The 20,888-nt window shown below is 38.9% G+C and overlaps 1 protein-coding gene across 2 annotated transcripts in view; it reads right to left on the reverse strand.

The window, feature by feature from the left end:
- The window catches only part of LRBA (LPS responsive beige-like anchor protein), a 426,487-nt gene that overhangs the window by 36,775 nt on the left and 368,824 nt on the right, over positions 1-20,888 (reverse strand). The window contains exons 49-52 of one of the 2 annotated variants that reach the window (XM_075287867.1): positions 19,424-19,601; positions 16,705-16,767; positions 8,477-8,632; positions 4,172-4,339 (exon numbers count right to left, since the gene is read on the reverse strand). In XM_075287867.1, coding sequence (XP_075143968.1) covers positions 4,172-4,339; positions 8,477-8,632; positions 16,705-16,767; positions 19,424-19,601 — 565 coding nt within the window. Of the gene's footprint in view, positions 1-4,171; positions 4,340-8,476; positions 8,633-16,704; positions 16,768-19,423; positions 19,617-20,888 lie in introns of both variants that reach the window. The other variant, XM_075287860.1, reaches the window with a different exon arrangement.

A 20,888-nucleotide genomic window follows, 5' to 3' on the forward strand; every position in this document is an offset into this window, starting at 1 on the left:
GACATCGTGCGGAAAGGACAAGGACCCCATTATAGTCTATGGGGTCCGTGTGCTTTCACTGCACAGCGCTTGCCAATGCGTTTGGTAGTCTGTTCAGCGGGGTCTCCACGCAGATGTGAACGAGGCCTGACCCGCAGTATGTAAACACTACCAAGAGTGTGCTGTCTGGATACCAACAATTTGGGACCCCCTCAGATCTAATATTGATGACCTATCCTAAGGAGAAGCCATCAGTGATAGAAATCGGATAACCCCTTTCCAATGAATATACTGATATATATAGCAGAAGAACCTGGCTTCGCACAGGTATATTTCATATTTTGTTTGTGTAGTGGCCCCATTAGAATAGGTTGGTTGCTATGGAAACCTGGTGTAAAACTGTGTGTATGTGAAGACTGAAGAACCTGTAAGTTTCCATCCGTCTACAAGTGTCATGAGAATCTCAGTTTGAATCTCAGTGAAAAACCTGCAATGAGTTGTCATGGAAACCTGGAGTAAAGCTGTGTGTGACCGTGTGTAACAGTGTCATCCACAGCGCCTTCCCCTTTAAGGGGATATTCACTCGGTGGAAAATGTACAGAAATGCCCCTTCATTTTTGCCGCCAGTATTTTACCAGTGCATCAACATTCCATCATGGCATCCTGCTCTTGATTAGGCTCAGATGAATGGGCCTAATCAGGAGAGAGTCTCGAGCTGCAGACCCTGTAGCTGAATCAGTTGTGGAATCCGTGGCAAGATCGAGCAGGACGCTTGTTTTTCCCATACTACTGCGATCTCTTCTTCCCACTGAAAACAATGGGAGTCAGATTCGAGAGGAATCTGCTCCAGAATCTTCGACAAATTCTTCCGTGTGAACACAGCTTAAAGCTGACATACAAGCAGTGGCTGGGTTGTTATGGAAACCTAGCTTAAAACGGTGTGTATGCGACTTTGTGCAACAGTGTCATCCACAGCGCCCTGCCCCTTTAAAGCTGACCTACAGCAGTGAAGAAAAATGACTGGGTTCTTATGGAAACCTGAGTAAAGCTGTGTGCATGTGGCGACTAAGCGCCTGCAATCTTCTATTGACTGATAAAGGACATGTGACCATGTGTAAGGCAGCTGGAATATGATTGAAAGACTTTCAGGCTTGTATTGACTAATGGAGGTCATTTTTTGGGAATACTGCATCTCAGAAATGGTACGTCCTAGAGAGCCGAGACGTGTATCACAATGAAAGCAATAGGGAAAAAGCAGCCCATTCACTTCAATGGGGAGCGCATGTATGCCGGCTCCCATAGAATTGAATGATCTGCTTTGTACGCGCTCATTCTGAACGTGTTTTACGTTCAGAATGAGCTGAGCGTATACTCAGTGTGAATGCACCCTAAGACTGAACTACTACTGTTTCCACCATCTAATAGATCTGTCTCTGATATATCCATTGCAGTCTCAGGCCTTACTATAACTCCTAGGCAGCATGCTCGCTGCCTCGGGGTCATGTTTGACATAGACCTTTCCTTCACTCCCCATATTGATTCACTTGCACGATCATGTCACCTCCACCTCAAAAACATCTCTAGAATACGCCCTTTCTTTACCAGAGATACATTAAAGACACGTATTGTCTCTCTGACTCATTGTCGCCTTGACTACTGTAACTCCTTACTAATCGGTCTTCCCCTCACTAAACTCTCCCATCTACAATCTATTCTGAATGCAGCGGCCAGGCTCATCTATCAGTCTAGACGCTGCAGCGATGCCTCTGGTCTGTGCCAGTCATTACATTGGCTGCCTATTCATTATAGAATAAAATATAAAGTTATTACTCTCATCCACAAGGCTCTCCATAATGCCGCACCTCCATACATTTCCTCCCTCATCTCTGTCAACCACCCAACCCATGTTCTCCGTTCACTCAATGACCTAACACTTACATCCTCTATTATCAGAACTTCGTATACAAGACTTCTCCCAAGCTGCACCACTTCTCTGGAATCCTCTATCCCCGACAATCAGATTAACTCCCAATTTCTACAGCTTCAAGCGCAACCTAAAGACACATCTTTTCAGACAGACCTATCTCAATTCCTAATTTAAACCTTTCTGTACAGTCATTAGAATCCACAAAATTTAACCCTCCTCTGTTCCAGCTCCCACATTACCCCACATGATATAATGCCATTTCAGGCTAACTCTATATGTCCAAGCACCATCCACATGTTAAAAGTCAAAACTGGTGACGGTTCATAAAGATTTTTGTTTGTGTAATGACAGTCACCTCTACTACAAAATTGTCAGACTACTGTATAAGCAATGCCGCCCCTGCTACCTCATAGATTGTAAGCTCTTGCGAGCAGGGTCCTGAGTCCCATTGTGTGAAATGACTTTCTTTGTAATGTATCTTTCTGTCTGTATCTGAACCCTACTAATTGTACAGCTCTGCGTGCGGAATATGTTGGCGCTATATAAATAAAATTTATTATTATTATTATTTCAGCTTTGAAGTTTATAGAATTTTGTATACAGCTCTGGGCTATGATACAGGCTGCAACAGTGGAGCAGTGCAACATCATCTTTAATACATGTGTGTTAAGCGTCGTAATTGTATATTCAATACAGTATCTGCTGAAACTGGAAATAAATGTTATGGTTTAAAGATTTCAACTGAGTGACTTAAATTTTTTGTCCCATTCATATTGTTTGGCAGTTAGCAAGAACAGCAGGACCCCAAAGGATCAGTTCTTGTGGTCAGCCAAAGGCTACACACTTACAGCGACTGTGGTCACATGGCAATTCATTCCTAGTGAGCAATAATATAAAATAAGAGAAACCACGGCCATCTTTATTGGCCGATAGAGGCCAAAGATGACTTGACTTGGGGCCAATGAAGTTTAAATCAATCAAAATAAGTAATGCAAAAACAAAATAAATAACTGTAATGTGTGTGGCCTGAGATCACGGCAGAACACACACACAATTTCCAAATACTGTAAAACTACATATTAAAAATAGATGTCAATTGTGCAGGAGAAACATTTCTTTCAGGATAAAGGTGATAAGCCTACTTACTGATCCAAAATATGTTAAAAACATATTTAGAAATATTTTTTGGGTCATTATTCCATGTTTTTCACAGAATTCTTTGATGATTTTCATAGGGTCAAATATTGCATTAGAGTTAATAAATTTCATCACCTTCACCAACTCCAGTGCTTAACATGTGTTAATAGCTGCTGCTCTACTGATTCCTGCACAGTTGGAATTTTACTCTAGCCCCCCTCCATACTAGCAATCAGTGCTGTTTGGTACCTGAAATGCTACTTAGGCTCTGTACTATCAAGAGAGCAGTGTCAGGCAGGAGCAGGAAAAGGGGCATGATTCAGAGCACCAATCAGAGGTGGGCAGTGTCAGAGCTCAGAATCACACCTGTTGTCTGCTACTGCCTAACACTGCCCCCTAAACAGTACAAAGCCTGGATGGCATGTCACGCATCAGGAATGGTGAGGTTACAGAAAAAAAAAAGTGTGCTGCAATCAGTAGATTAATGCTTATTAAAAGATGCAAAAAGCTGGATTTAACAGAAGCGATGAAAGGTTCTCTTAAATTTAGTTGTTTGTCTAATATATATCTGCATAGGGCCTGAAAAAATGCCTGTTTTAAGTGTTTAGAGCACCAAAAACACAATTATAAAACCTAATACAATGCAGAAAAAGGCTGTTGGATTTTTTTTTTTTTATTTTCCTTCAAAACTAAAAAAGGGGGAAAACTGATATGACCCTAAAATGGCTTTACTGGCAATTTATAATGTTTTAGATCTATAGGATAAATAAAACAAGCAATACTCACTGCAGCAATCCCCTGCCACTGCCATTTTGATGCTGCTCCGCTGGTCTATACTTCCAGATCCATATCAGCACACAGGAAAAGATGCTCAGTCACTGGCATAGACCGGTGCACTGTGAGCCCAGTTGCTGGCCCTGTGGTTCTTTCCTTTGTGTTAAGAGTGGTCAGACAGTAGAGACCAGAGGGGGACCAGGGAGCATCAGAATGGAAGCAGCAAGGAAATCTATGAAGAGAGTATTCCTTCATTTACCTTAACTCATTCTAAGGTGTATCCGCTATAATTTCTTATGCAACTGTATGTAAGAAATACATTAAACCAGGATTATAATCTAGGAAGCGACTTACTGTTTGGGTTGTCTCCAATGCCGTTGCTTTTGCCATTCCAGTACCACAACAGCAGTGTTGCATCTCTTGATCCTGAGAGGATGTAACAGTCTCCTCCTATGTAAGATTCAGACCGTGCCAAGCATGTTACCACATCCCAGTGCCCAAACACCACCTGAGTTAGTTTGCCTGCAACAATAACAGCTTCATTTACTTAATATGAAGTAAAAACATTGAAATAAGCATTCAATGGACTAAAACAATCTCCATCATTTATTGAGCGTAACATCCAGACAACTAATGACAGTATCTCTTCAAAACTAAAATATACATTAGAATTCAGTTGTCAGGAAAATATGACAGACACATTGTTTCTGGCTCAATACTTAGTCTTGAATTTCAGGAACAGCATGTCCAATTTAAAAACAAAACAAAGTTACATTGTATTTCTTTAATCCGAATATTAACTTTCGATTAGACACTTTTACCTTGGCGAAGTACAGCTGCCTCCTGCAAAACTAGCTGCTAAGGCAGGAGTACTTGAAACATGAAGTGAGGAAATAAAACTGGGCTGATGGAAGAAGATGGGGAAGATGTATCATGTCAGTTTTCTGGCATATATGGCTTGAAAAAAGTTGCAATTTAGTGGAAAAGATTGCAACTGTTTTCTCTTTTACAAATCCACTTTCCTAAATACATATGTGGTGTGGCCAGGGCCACCAGCCCCATCAGATTTATCATCTACAAGAGGAAACTGGCAGAAACAGTGCCTGAAACGTATGCCAGCTACGACCTGCTATACACTTCAGTGCCCCGGTGGAGGGTTCGTCTGCATGAACCATCTCATAAATCACGCTCACCCTCCTCCATGGTGTACAAGTGTGTATTCACTGAGAAAACCATCAAATCAACAGCATACACCTTAACTTATATTAGATAATGTTACTATTTATTACACTTTACATTCATTCACTATTTACAACAAACAGCTTTACAGAGATTAGCATTCTAGATTTCAGTTTATGAAATGTATAACCATTTGCTTCTTTGGACGCTGCTACCCAGAGGTATGACTAGCTTTCTCTGACCTTACTGTAAATCTCCCCTCACAAGAGCTCAGTCGGGTTGTGATATGAGGAGATATTATTGTCTCGCTCCTTTGGATAGCTTAGAAGTATGCTTTAGATGGTATTACGCTGCTTGATAAAATTAGCAGTAATTATGAGCAGACCACATGGGATGGCACAAGCTTGTACAATACGTTGGTAACTTGTTTCTCCATTATCACCAGAGCTCTACATAAATGGCCGACCATACCAGCCACAAAGCAGATACAAGGCACTCCTCCAGCATTCTTCTATCTACTCTACTCTACTCTGTGTCATACATACATATATATATATATATATACACTCTATCTACTCTACTCTATGTCTTACATATATATATATATATATATATATATATATATATATATATATATATTCGTGTTACTCTTTCAGTCATCCACCGTACAATGTAGTTGTTAGGCCCATTTTTATTTAGATTTTTTTTTTAAGTCCCTATCTCTAATTTGGAGTTTCAAGTCATCAACCTACACTGTACAGGACACTAGTATTTGGTATGCACAATTTAAGGAAGGCTGCAACCCATGACCAGCAAGATGTCTGTTTCCCAAACTATAGTCATGTGAATCACAAAAGGATTCAAATAAGGGTGCATGGTCAAATGCGATCAAAAGCCCACCCGCATGTGGCCGCCAATGTTTGCCCCATTATACTTTATATGACCACTGGTAGCTACATGTGTTTTGGCCCCATGCAGCTGCCACACCAAGAGTATGCACATCAGCTCCCCTTAGAGCCTACACTAAGCATAACATAGTACATCAACATAAACAGTTTATTTTAGCAGGACTGCCTAACCATTTAATATGTATGTGGGTGTTTCGACCCCTGATAGCAGATGGCAGTGAAAGGCTGCTGACAGAGCTATAGCAGTATAGCACCTGATGTTTTGTCTGAGTATCCCTTTAATTGTAAGACTCCACCCACCCATAATGGGCAGCATGACTTTGAAGTTAAGACCCAAAATATACCTTCACATTTTTGCCACCATTGGCCATCGCAGGTGCCATATGTGACAATTGGAGCATGTCCAGGTCTACATGCCTAATAACTAATTATTAGTTATGTCTCATAACTAATTATCTTTAAAAAAAATCATTATCATAATAAAGATTAGAGTTTTCTATTTAGACACTTGAATAGCAGTTAGCCACTGAAAATAGTGTTTTCTATTATATGTAAATTACAAATAATAGTTTATTATTCCCAAAAAATTAGGGGAATTTATTGTTGCCTTATTTTGTAGCTAATTGAGGATGTTGATTGGTTATGTCTTAATAATATGGTGTTCTCATCTAAAATCAGGAGTGTTTCCAGTTTCTTTATGGTAAGTGAAAAGGGGAGTGGTCTAGAAGGAGTGTCTATGTAAAGTGTAATTTATGACGTGCACCTTTTTCTAACTCATGCAAAACTTTGGCACAAACCTCTAGTTAATGGGTGAAATGTATAACTGTGTAATTTGACAGCACCGTACTGTATAGACTAAAATTGTGCAAAAATTCCCATAATGGCACAGGCTGTATGACGAACCTTTGTACAAATTGTCAATTGTCCAACTCTGGTGAAGGACTGGTCGCATTTGTGCAAAACAGTTCCGTCTTTTTAAAAAGGTGCATGTTCTAAATCCATTTTATAAATCAACCCTATTTAACCACATCCACTTTCAGAGAGGAATGCAATATGATCAACAATGCATAAAATCCATATTTTTTTGGGGAAAAAAAAAGGTGAATAGTTGATTCAAAAAGGCATGGATTCTGCCATGTCAAACAGATGTGACAAGGAATCATCTGTACAGGAAAATAAATTGCATTTAACAGATTGCACAGAATTTATCATACAACGCACGCTTTTTTGATTTTGTGACATTTATGGCACTGTGCAAAAAAAAAGGTACATAACAAAAATTCCCCTTGATCGGAATTACTAGTCCAAGCAAAAGAAAAAAAATCTATTAAAACCATAAGACAGATAAAAGTCAAAACCAAGTTAAAGGTCTCTTTTTAATGACCAGGGTAGTATTTTCTATTAGGAGGCATTCTTGATACAAGAGGAGAAAATATTACATTAGCTCAAACAACAGTATTTCCTTTTTTTTTGACAGAACACATTTTCTAGTTATTCAGTTTTATTTGACAGCACTGTTGCAAATAAAAAGAAATAAAGGAGAAAAAGGAAAACAGACACAGGCCCTTAGCACCGCTGGATGTAAAAGGCCGCCTGAAAATAATTCCCACTGCCAGGAGAGGGTTTATGATGCCTTTTCTGTATTGGCTCTACTTAGAAAAAATGATTTACGCCACAAGAATTTCCTGTTACAAGTATAAAAACAAAACAAGGAATGCTAAAAAAGAAAAGGGCCCCTTTATTCAGAAGTGATAGAATATAATTGAATAGAACACTTATTGTGCTGCACTGCTATACATTACATGGGGTGTGCACGTGTTCACCCTGCTGCTCGGGCTCACACAGCAAAAAAGCAATAGTATTTTCACAATCTAAGTGATCTCTGAGGATGCAAGCACGCCTGTCACAAGATGACTAAAATGTGTATGGCTCCAACTAAACTGGAGGGAAGAAAAAAAAATCCCTGGGAATTTTAAAAGAACCGGAGCCATTAAACAATCAAAAACACACGGTAGAGTTTCTTCTCTAACAGCTTTCACAGACGTGTTAATCCCGTGTCCCGCATGTCAAGACAAATACTGTGAAATCCTTCAAACGTACATGTGCAAGGGGAAAATGTGCATTTAGCAAGGCAAGTAGAGTATTCCTTAGAAATCTGCTATTTACAGGGAAGAAAAGGTCTGCTATAAAATGGGTTACAGCATGTGTCAAAAAGTCTATAAAATGAGAAATGTCTACATGTGGTATACCTTCCACAAAAAAGGAACAAGCGTATTCATGTGTGTGTATTGCATTATCATAACCATCCTGCAAGTCTCCACCCTGAGACAAAGCATTCATTACTGCATTGTAGGGAGATGTCCAGCAATGCACAAGGGGCAATACTAGGGCGGATTCCTGCATTAATGATGTAGCTACATATTTTTATTTATTAAGCTATAATATGGGACAAATGCTAGCAAGACATCTGGTAACAAGCTATGATATATTATAGTTAGTAAATTAGAAAAAACAAGAAGGAAGAAAAAAAGAAAAGGTTATCATTTTATTGTTTAAGAAAACTAGAACTTACCTGTATCAGTGGAATACACGCGGAAACTTTTGTCCCAAAAACCACACACTAATATGAAGCGATTGTCGGCTGTGATCACAAAGCACTGCGAATGTACCTGGATACTTTGGTCTAAAAGGTCTGAGATTTGCCGTCTGTGCATTCCAGTGTTGTTGGCTAGACAAAAAAAACATATAAAACATATGAATATACATGACTATAGCTGCTTGCCATTTTTCTACCTGCTCAATAATGCTAGGAATGGAACTGGCAACCCAAACAACGCAGAGAAGAAAAATTCTCTCCAACACTTGACCGGTTTAACAGACACCATCCCCGAGTTCTTGCAGTGAAAGGAGCGTCTTTAGCTATAAAGGCAAGGCAACAAATATCTGCCCTAATTACGCTGATAAAGAGTGAGTTATTTGCTTGGCTTGTCTTGTAGCAACATGATCCGGGCATCGCTAAACGGAGCTGTAGCACATTACTAATAAATATATTGCAGGAAGAGGAGAGAAACAGCTCCAATGAAAGTCAGAAATTGTAACAGAAGACGCTCCTAATCCTTCCTCTACATTAAATTCCATTCGCCTTCCAAACCAAGCTATTGGTAATAAAACACTCTTTGAAAAACAGCTACTTTTACTTGGCCAAGGGTTTGCCGACATGTCTCTCATGAGCAATCCTTGGACGGCTTCAAATTTATTGCTAAACAAGGCTAACCCATGTGCAAAATCCAGCAAAACAGGAAGAATACAATAAACCATTGCTTTAGCAGACTAAGTACATTCTCTTTTGTTAAGCAATCATAATGTTTATGAATGAAACACGGGACTTGTAAATGACATCTGGATGCCGAGCCTTGTGATGTTGTAGAAATGATGTTTAGTAACGTGCTCTACAGAGGCCTCCTACCAGAAGCATTGTACAACACAGGCAAATCATCTGATAGATCAGGCTTTGCTTTTCTCTCAGAACTGACATATAACGGATACAATTTGGATTGCATAAGGACCTCAATTTCTGTCTGCCTTGGCCTCATATGGGCTTGCAAAAATATCCAAACAATATGAATTTACAAGACATCTTAATATGTAATCCACCTAAGATACATTGGTGGTTTGTGTCCCAAACCTGCCTAGGTCAGGTCTGCTCATCCTGGGTTTAGTTAAAATTTTTAGCCCTTACCAAGAGATGAGCCGGACTCTCCAATCTGACTCATTGCTGGTGCTCCCTATACATGTACAATTCTACATGTTGAGGAGCAATGACTTCAGCTTCAGCACCAGAATCACCATCTTGGCATTTTTTTTTTTTTTTTTTTTAACCTAAACATCTTTGGGGTGAACAGACATGGCACTTGGGACACTAAAACACTGGTGTATATGAAACAAAATTCTCATATGAAGTTTCACTACAGTGCTCCTGTACAGAGGGCCTGTAACCTCTGACATGTTTGCTTTAGTAAATTCTTATAATCCCCATGAAATAACCATTCTTTAGAGCAGTAGACCACAATGCAGAGAAACTGACCAATATCTTCAGCAGTCATTTGGAACCTAAATCTGTTATGCATATATAACCTGGTGATGTATTTATCTGGAGCACTCAGTATCCCTGTTCATGTTCAATGAGGGCTCCAGCAGTTGGACTCCCACTGATCAAGCTAGTTCCTAACCTTTAGAATAGGGGGTTACAACTACTGAAATACCCCTTTAAGTCTAGGCCCAGAGAAAATTCGGCCAATTAATCAAGACTGGCATATAATACGATTTTTGCGAGGGCGGAGGAATCAGATTCATGACGAGATGTAGATTTTTTTTTCATAAATCAAGAACATACTCCAGCTCACAGCTGGAATAGATTTCTGTCATCATTTAATTCATAATAGACAACATAGAATAGTAACATTGACCTGTCCAGTGATAGGTTAGAAAACCACTTCCTGTTACTGCCACAGAATGTACAATATTTGCAGCTCCCTCTCATCCATTACTGTCGACAGCGATATTCATAATTTATAGTATACAATGTTTCAGCTAAGTCTCTAATATTAAAACTTACTTTCCAAATATTTTCAGGCATTTTTAATAGAGCTAAGTTACCATGAATTGTGCTCCACCACTTGTAAATGTGACACATAATAGTCTCTCTGAAATAGACCAACTTTCAAAGCCTAAAAGTGTGACACTATAAAATACAGTACAAAATTCAAAAAAATACAGAGTAATCAAAACCAAAGGGGAAAATATGTTACTTAGCACATTCTCCCCTAAAACACAAGACCAAGCATTTCCATATTCAGTGCTACACCCCAAGGATGTTTGCGATGTAAGGCTGTAAAAATACTGCAGGTTGAGCTCTGGTTTTGATGCCCTGCGAATAATAAGGACCGTTGTGTTTCTTTACGAGGCAATAATGTGTTCCTCTGGTGGGTAAACAAGTCAGTATTGTAGTTTATTCCAGCCAGGGATTTGGATTACAGCGCTGAGAGTCTGAGCGACAGCATTATGACTGCTTTCCTATACAGGTCGTTTTTTTCCTTCTAAAGTTTCAAAAACTATTACTCAGCTGTAAACAGCCATAATCGCAGCAGAACTATCGTAAAAGAGAAATGACCGCTTCTGCTCCTGCCTCAAATAGGCAAAAGCTTTATTTTATTTTTTTAAAACTGTCTTTACAACTCATTTTGTTCTAATTTTACGTGTGCGATAAGTGAAATTCTGGTAATTCTGCATATAATAGGACTGATTTTAATTTACATTTTTTTTTTTAAAGTACTCAACTAGTTCTGTTCACTTCGTATTTCAAGCCTCATTTGGGTGAGTTCCATCATTTGACAGCATAAATTATGCAGCACCATCTAAAATGCGCCATGACACATCCCATGATAAAAGTCAATGGTTCAGGTCGTTGCTAGAATCCAACAGTACTGAAAACAGAAGCCATTACTATCTTAAAGAAAACCACCAGCATGTCCTTACTTGGTGGTGGTTTAGTGTCCCCACCTATGAACGCTTCGCAAATTGAGTGCATGTGCAGAGGTGTGCTTCATAAGAGAGATACAATAGTAACAACATACTCATCTCTCTGAAAGAACTAAAGTTTTTGATTAACAGAACCCCATGTTGGCCATACTTAGCCTAGGTAGGTCAAAAACACTAAATCACACATGTTATTAGACATGGTGGTGGCTTAGTGTCCCAAAACATGCTGACAGATTTCAGGCTCTCTATTGTTTTAGAAAGTGGGACACAATCTGCAAAGTACTTAAGACCTCTGATTATAGAGGACGTCATTAGTTCTATCTAACAACCTTTCTGAGCAAGCCATGTACAATGCAGAAAGTTATAAAAATTATTACTTATGGCCTAAGAATACGTGTCTTAGCAGCTTGAGGATGACATTCCTCGTCTTTAAAAGGGGATGTACTGAAGCTATTTATGTATGTTAATAGTGAAAATATTTAACACTTAATTAAAAAAAAAAAAAAGTCCAAGTAAACTTCCTTGTACCTGGATCTCTTCAGTGTGTAGAATACAGGCCAGAAGACTGAACCATGTGCTGTGCCGTCAGCATGGACACTCATTGCAGGATAACTTTAAACGAACATGTATTCAGCCAGGCTATCAGATATTATCACATATGTTCAGACCCTGCAGATAGAGACAAACACCTTGGGGGCCTCAAAAACACATTCTTGAGGCAGGGTTACCATCCAAGAACAATTTAAAACGAAATCACCAGGGCCACGAGAATACCAAGATCAGAGTTATTAAAATACAATACCAGACAGGAAAACAATTGGGTGCCCCTGGTCGTCACATACAACCCCCACCTGGAGATGCTTAGAGGAATCACACGCAAACTACATCCACTACTTCAAAAAGAGGACCGTCTCAAATCCATATTTCCAGACGCCCCTCTCCTGTGTTATAGACAGCCACCAAACCTCAGGAATATGGTTGTCAGCAGCTCACTGTCACCTCCAACTAACACAAGAACATTTGCATGCGGACAGAAAAGGTGCAAAACCTGCCCTCACATACTGACCACTGACAGGATAGAGACACCAAACCCTAACAGGGAATATAAAATCTCAGGCACCTTCACCTGTAGCACACCTAATGCAGTGTATTTAATAATATGCACCAAACGTTCCACTGAAAATCTGTATGTTGGAGAGACTGGTCAGAAGCTCAGAATGTGGATTAACTCACATCGCCATACAATTAGAGAACAAAGAATGGACTTTCCCATGTCAAACATTTCACAATTCAGCAATGAAGATCATAATATCACCAAGGCCCAAGGAAAGAGAGACGGATTTATGAGTACAAGTTTATGACCCTGCTTCATACATTGCAGAAAGGGATGAATCTGTCACATGGGTTCATGGCATCCTACAGAAATCACTGAACTGAAACAGCCATAAAAGACACTCTGTGAACGGATAAGAACATTGCAAACTGATGGATTGTTTATTTGTATGTCACAATAAACTTCTTCCACCCTCCCTCCTAGAATTCTATTCCTAGGTGTCCCTCTGTACATAAATATGCATTCTTCAGAAATTGTTTTTAGATATACCTGAAGAAGAAGCCAAGAGCTTCAAAACATTGTAATCTGTCATCATTATTAGTTAGCCATTAAAAAAGGTATCAACTACTGAAGACTCAAGTTTTTTGTTTTTAGATTTCCTACCCACTGGCTAACACGGTACAAAAACAAACATTTTCCTTATACATATATTCAGTAGTTCATTAAGGAACCTTTCTTATTCCTGCTCATGTTTTGCATGTTATTTTCGGTAAGTATCAAGTTCTCTTCTGTAGTCATGCCTTGTCTGGATGAAACAGGCACACTAAAAATGTAATACCATAGCAGAAATGTTTTGTGACTACTTCTTTACATATTAGTTATATGTAGAGGAATGGTAGTCACCCGGGTAAGAAGCCAAATATTTATCATGCAATCTAAATGTTCATAGCATGCAAAATACATTAACGGAGGCCTGCAAGGAGAGAAATGAAAAAGGACTTGAGAGGTAGACTGGAAGAAACGAAAAACTGACACGATTGGATCCGTTAAAGGAAGGAAACAAACAGAACCATATGATCCGCATTGACTATAATATGGTCCATAGGGTGTCAGGTTTTTTTTTTTTCTTTAACTGAAACCACTGGATTAAAACGTAGGATCTGCAGGACTTTGGCAATTTCCAGCAGATACTTCAACAAGGTCTCCAAATGGTTGACTCTGATGCAGATATGGATAGCCTTATCTAGTTCTCCCCTGTATAGTGTTACACTGTCAGCATGTCACTTGGTATGTATTTATATTGATTGTGGTCGGTTCTCTTATTGAAAATATCTGATTTTGTGCTGCAAGTGCCTGATGTTTGGTATTTGTATGATGTCTAGGTAATTACTGTTTATTATTTGGACCAATCACTATATTATACTATGCATGTATGCTGCCATTTGAACATTATTTGGAAGACGGTGTACATGTACTTTCATATTTTCATCTGTAACTTTTGGGTCTATATGTATATTTTACATATTCAGGGGTTACTTCCAGTTGGTCACTAGTGGGAGGGTTGCGGTATTTGTCCGCCAAACATCTAGGTGGATCCTCCTCTGTTGTCCTCCATTGTCTTGTATGTTTTTTATAATATTATTAATATTTTTTGTAATTTTTATGTGACTTTCTTTGGTTCTGCGTTTTTTGTTTGTGTATTGATATTGTTTTTTTGGAACCATAAAGAAAATTATTTTTCTTATATTTTGGTTAATTTTTTTTTTTTTTTTTTTTTTTTTTTAACAGTAGTAAAAATAAAAACCAAGTGAAAAATGTGTACACTTAATAAAAGAGGCCTTGCCCCAATACACGTGGTGTTTTTGATCCTTTTTTTTTACTTCATCCTCTGGATCTTTTTAAAATAAGGGGAGTAATATTTTACATTATTTTGTTGTCAGTGTACATACAGAGTATCCATCTATATATCGTATATGATTAACACAATAAGGCTAAGAAAAAAAGAATATATGTCTCCAACAACATAACATTGGAGCGGGAAACGTAAAAATAAAAGAGGGGCTTAGGTTTGGGAGCTGGAACGGACCGTCTGCGTTCCATCACCTGTGAGTTATCAAGTAGCAGTGGGGATGCATATGTACTAACATGTCTGATACTCCCCGTCTCAAGGTTAATATGCTTTATAAGAGATGAAAGTGAGACTATGCTGCAGACATGAGTTATACAAAAGAAACTGATATGTTTATGCGCCAGGAAAATGAAAGTAGCTGCAACATCAATACTCCTTCATTCCATTTTGCTCAGCATCAAATTCTTTAGTAAGTAAATGTTCTCTTCTCTGCGGGTGCCATCAAGCTTGTTATTTTCCAGAACCGCCTGCACTGATTTACATCTTGACTAACGTTACATAAAAAGAGCCTTTTCGTGACATTGGTTTGTCCCTGTTCTATTTTTCTGCATCTGTGTGTTTCCCTACAGTGTCAGATAACTCCGCTTTATCAAATGATTGTCAGATATTTCATAGTCAGAAATTTGGAAAATGTTGCATTAATAGTTAATAGGAATGAGTACAGCATATTAAACGCGTGGAAGTAATTCTAAACGCCATGTATGTACTAGGCTGTGTATAAAATCACTGTTACATACAACAAACGTAACCACACCCACCACTGTAATGTATAAGCTAGTATATACTGGTGCTTCTGCACTGTTAATGGATATATGCATTAGCATTTTATGTGCTAAAAACGACAATGCCTTTAAAGTGACAGCCATATCCTGACTATACAAAAAAAAATCACCTGCCTGTCACCAAGACCATCAAAACCAATACTGTGCCCCCCTGCATTATCCTGTGTAATAGCTACATATCCAAACTACAATTACCTTTGAGCCCATCTAACCTGACACTGGAATATAAGGACAAGCAGGGATGACACCAGTCATCCTCCAGAAGAGGAAAAACAATACAAATGTCCTTGAGGAATAGAGAAAAATGTATGTAAAGCACAGTGCAATATATAAAACAAATGCAATATAAAAGTATTTTTCTTCTATTTAATAACATAACAATAATCTAAAAAATATAATATCAGGATAAAAGTAAATCAATTAAGTTAAAAACATACACACACATACAATTCTTAAACCTCAGCAATTTCTTCTCTGCAGAGCAGCCGCCGTGTATTCACATACAATAAGTGGCAATGTATTTTTTTCTTAGCCAGCGTACAGAGCTTTCCTGCTGCTCCTTTACTATTATCAGGGGACTCACTGATAGGGAAGCCTAGCAAACTCTATGATAATGAACTGAAGCTCATCCATTTCCATCCCCTGCACATCGGTCAGGGAACACACTATAAGTCACAGTAAGACTGCTTTCTACTTCTAAGGAGGATAAAACCATATCTCATTGCCCATCATCTTGACTCCTCACACAAGGGAAGAGCAGACAATGACAGACAGGGATGAGACGATACTTCACATGCTCATACAAACCGTAATGTACTGCACACAAATCTATTCATCTCTATAATAACATTTTCACACATCTACAACACTTACTCCTTTGTCTATGTTAAAAAAACCTGATACATAAAAGACTGAACAAAAAAAAAAATCTTAAAAAATAATTATATATAAATAGATATACACACACTTCTGACATAGGCACACAAAACTGCAGCTGTACATTAATTTGTGAAGCATGTAATGCAGGTCCATGAAAAAGAGGATTGATTTCGACAATAAAGCCCTGGTACCAAGGTTTTATTTCTCTGCTCAGAGAGGAACCTTACTGTTATTATGAAAATTTCCCTAGGAAAAAAAATGCCGCTCTAGCACATTACCGAACGCCAATTCATCATAACAGGGCCTCGCTCCTGCTCATCAACAAGTCTGAGTGATGAAAAGATCCAATATTATCCTGACAGTGTTTCATGCGCCATTCTCAATCACACATTATTACGGCATCCATATTAATTTTCGGTGACACACGTCCTAGGCCTGTTCAAATTAGGCAAGCCAACGAGGGGGAGTTGATGAAATACCAGCATAGCCACAGCTCATTGCATTCCAATTTGCATGCAAATGGTTTATCAGGAGAATTCCATTCCAGGCAACTGGCAAGTGAAAAACAACAGTAATCTACACTTCAGGGCTACCATACAGAGCTTAATGAATCGCAGAGAGAGGAGAAAGTGACAGACCTATGAGCGGATCGATCTCCACCGGCAGCTGGTACGGCTGGTCCTGCACAGCACCTTGATGGGCTAGAGGGAGGGAAAAATGGTTTAGAACAAGGGCACAACTACAGAATTAAACATTAATGTACGTGTGCATATAAAGAAAGGGACACACTATTTCCTCCTAAATGTTTCAGTATATGTATGTATATGTATTATATATAAATATATACACACATCTCAACCAGCTTATTTTAAAATATTTAATAATCTAGGTATATGAAATTTGTGACAATGTGGTCAGGTCTTTTGATTCTTAAAAGTATATAATATATACAGTATATTATAAATAAATATGATATATATATATATATATATATATATATACTGTATATGACATTGTATACATGATTTCATACTATGCAGTCATTATTGTATTACTTTACTTGCTCCAGTCGCTTGAAAGATCAGAGAAAAAGCAAATAAGCAGAGTAATACGCATCTAACCAATCCTTACCACACAGGGGTGACCACAGTGGTGTCTGCTGCAGCGATCACATACCTGTGTCCCAACATTATTGCTGGAGCTGAGAATACAAAAGCTGATGGGGGACCTGGAAATTGATGGCATAGCAGAGCTACAGGATCACTAAGGTAGTACCCCGTTTGTAACATCATGCCATTTTAAGATTTTGGTCAACTCCTAGACACCCAATTTAACAATGTTTATAGTTAAAAGAGATTGTGCCATCAATGACCCTTAATGATAAGTTTCAGATTTCTGGGGATCCAACTGCTTGGAACTGCATAAATCGGAAAAAAGGAGGCTTGAAAGTCCCATGAAAGCTCCATGTGAATTTAGTACTGGTGAACATGCATAGCCAGTGCTCCATATACCAGTATGGGGCAACCAAAATGAAGACCTCATCTCTACACATTTTGGCCCTCATTAAAGAATATAAATCTACTAGTAGAATATCCGCGGCTTCGCTGGTGGAAAATATGTTAAATTGTTGGTTATGCTAGATAAAGTAAAATTTCCAGTGTCACACTGAAATTGATGTTTTCAGAGCACTACAGTAAATGTTTTTTTCCCCACTTTAAATTTTTATAATTTTGGCATTTTATTAATTTGTCATAACATTGATGTGAACAATTTTTTTTTTAAATATGTTTATTGAATACACATATTCAGTACATATTATGAAGTATGCTGAAAAACGTGGGGCAGCATACATAGCTTGATTACGTACCAAAAAGGCGTGATACAAGTTGACCTATTTCTGGAGTCCACAAGGACTTATATGTATCCTCATATGTACCTAATTTTTAATTAACGCGGCCACGCTTGGTAATTCTATATATTTCGGTTTATATTATGAAGTATAAAATGTTACAACTATCTTAAGGTCAGCTCTGCTTTCATTTCACCTCAGCAGCTTCAGTGATGAAAACTCCCTGTATAGTAAGCAATAATGACAATCTTACTATGAGACACTATTCGCCTGACCAATATTTCTGCTCAGTATGGCTGCTTGCACACACACTACTGTACTTTCTCCGGGCTGTGGATTCTACAGCTCCATAGACTTCTATGGAGCCTGCAAAATTCACAGCTTTGTGCACAGAGAAGTCTATGGAACCGCCAAATCCACGGCCAGGAGGCCCATGAAAAATACTGTAGTGTGCAAGCAGCCACTAAAGATATCAGACGTGTTTTGTCAGTGCGTGCGTGTATTTGTGTGCACACATGTGATCCATATGTATATGTGCATGCACATGTGTGATCTGTGTATATGTATTTGTGTGTGTATGTGTGTGCACACGTGTGATCCATGTGTGTATGTGCATGCACATGTGTGATCTGTGTATATGTATGCGTGTGTGTATGTGTGTGCACACATGTGATCCATGTGTATATGTATGCGTGTGTGTGCGTGTATGTGTGCACTCATGATACGCATGTATGCGTGTGCATGCACGTGTGTGGTCTGTGTACATGTATGCGTGTATGTGCACATGTGATCCATGTGTTTGTGCTTGCGCAGTGCAAGTGTCCATGCGTGCGGTAGTTGTATGTGAGTACACATGTGAGCTATTCGTCCGTGTGTGTAGTGTGCATCCATCTGAGTGTGTTTACATGCATATGTGGTCCTTGCGTCCGTGTAAGGTGTGCATGTGGTATTTGTTGGGTGGTGTTTGTGTTGTGTGTGTCTAGAGTGGTCTGGTGTGTTGTGGTATCTGTGTGGTGTTGTGCTTGTGGGTTGGTGTATGTGTGCGGTCTGTGTGATGTTTATATGGTACTTGTGAAATGTTTGGTGTTGTGTGTGGTGGTACGGCCCCTTTAGCAGCGACTCTTTGGTGCTGTCGCTATAATCCGTCCCTGTCAGTCACAACTGTTGTTTTCCCCTCAGCACTTTCACATTTCCCCATTATATGTATAGGGCCCAACTTCAGGGCCCCAATTTCATGAGGGGAGGATGCGAACGAGATGTAACAAGTGCAGTATTCTGCTCCTGTGGGTGGAGAGGGGACGTGCCAAATTTCACCCAAATCGAGCGAGAACTGTGGATGTGTATAGAGTGGGCTACTACAGATTATTATAGATAGCTTGAATTCTACCTTCTGAAAAAAGCACCATTCGTATATTATTTGCATTTATTTATTCATTTGTGTTTAGCAGAAGCATCATTTGCCTTAAAAATGCTGTAAAATACTTATGTAACGTTTGACCTATACTCACCAGGAAGACTGTGCCACTTGTTCACTGCAAAGAGCCTGTTAGCTGTGACAGTAATAACTGCAGGACTGGTCAACCCAGGTTGAGTATTTGCTGCAACGTGAGTGACGGGTGAGTTGGAGGGGAACTTCAGAACCATAATGACATCGTGCTGAGCTTGGTCTGTGAACATCAGTGGAGTCTGCAGGAGGAGATACTGTTGAGTGGGCAAAAGAAGAACCAAGACAAGTGGAAGAAGGGAACAAACGTATGAAGACAAATCAAAGGACAAAAGGAAAGGAAAACAGGACAAGAAAAGGAAGACCTGATTATAATAGAAAAGAACACCGCAACAAAAAATGCAAAGCAAACCAGCACTAAAGGCTAGTAAGAGGAAGATCTATGATTAATAAAAGTCCTACAATGTGTATTGAAGAAGCAAAGATGAGCCAAAGGGTTTGGTGTATTCTCTCAGCAGATGATATTGTAGTTTGGTGTGTTGGCTATTAATGAGGTTGTCTATTCAGAGAAAATCCCTTGTAAAATGTGGTCACTGATCAGTTATGGACATTAGCAGTCTTGTTCCTAGCACTCCTGGCAAACTGCTGATTTTGTTGGGAGAGGCAGACAGCCAAGTATTACAAGATGTATCGGCTGCTCAAGTATGCCAGAATGGAGGCCATTTTGTATCAGACTACAGAGGGATTTCCAAGTGGGGGAACCATCCTATATTATGCACAAATGCCTCAACAATATATATGGGCAAATATGTCTTCATGAGATAAGCACCATTAAATGAATGGCCAACCATGTAATGCTTGGAAAGGCTAGGCTGTTCTTAAAAAGTGGCTATCCATTCTGGACCACAGAAAATGTTCTGTGATGGGAACCTCTGTGAGAAGTCCATGTACCCCAACAATGTATGTGAACATGGGCTGTCATTGGACTATTAGCTCATTACATTAATAGGTTTATAGGCTTATTCTTGAGGAATACAGGGGAGCAGAGAAGCAAGACATCAGCAATATTTGTGTTCTCGGTGCAGAATAGGGTCAGCTACAATAATAATTTCTGGATTCACTGCAATACAGAAATAACACCACCACAATCCCCAAGCGAACCTGGTCCTATAAGAAATACATAATGTGATCTAAACAATACAAGCAACGGAAGACACAGCTGGAGCGGTAAGAAAAATCATTAAAAATATAAAAAGGCATATTAAACATTAAAACATTTTACATGCTAAATATTAGAGAAAATGACAAGTAGGAAAGTAACCTCAAAAGAATCGCTACTTAACAATGCAATTCCATGCAGCTGGTATAAAAGCTGAATACCCCCCTCCCCTTCTAGGTTAAGATCAAACAAGAATTTTTGAAGTCCCAGATTTTACAACCAGAAAAAAAAATTCTCAATTTTAAAAGAGAGAAGATGCTCAGTCAGATTAACAGTGAAGGAAATAGAGAACAACTATTCCCCTGTCACA

Source organism: Leptodactylus fuscus, chromosome 1, assembly GCF_031893055.1.
Source record: "Leptodactylus fuscus isolate aLepFus1 chromosome 1, aLepFus1.hap2, whole genome shotgun sequence".
NCBI classification, from domain to species: Eukaryota; Metazoa; Chordata; class Amphibia; order Anura; family Leptodactylidae; genus Leptodactylus; species Leptodactylus fuscus.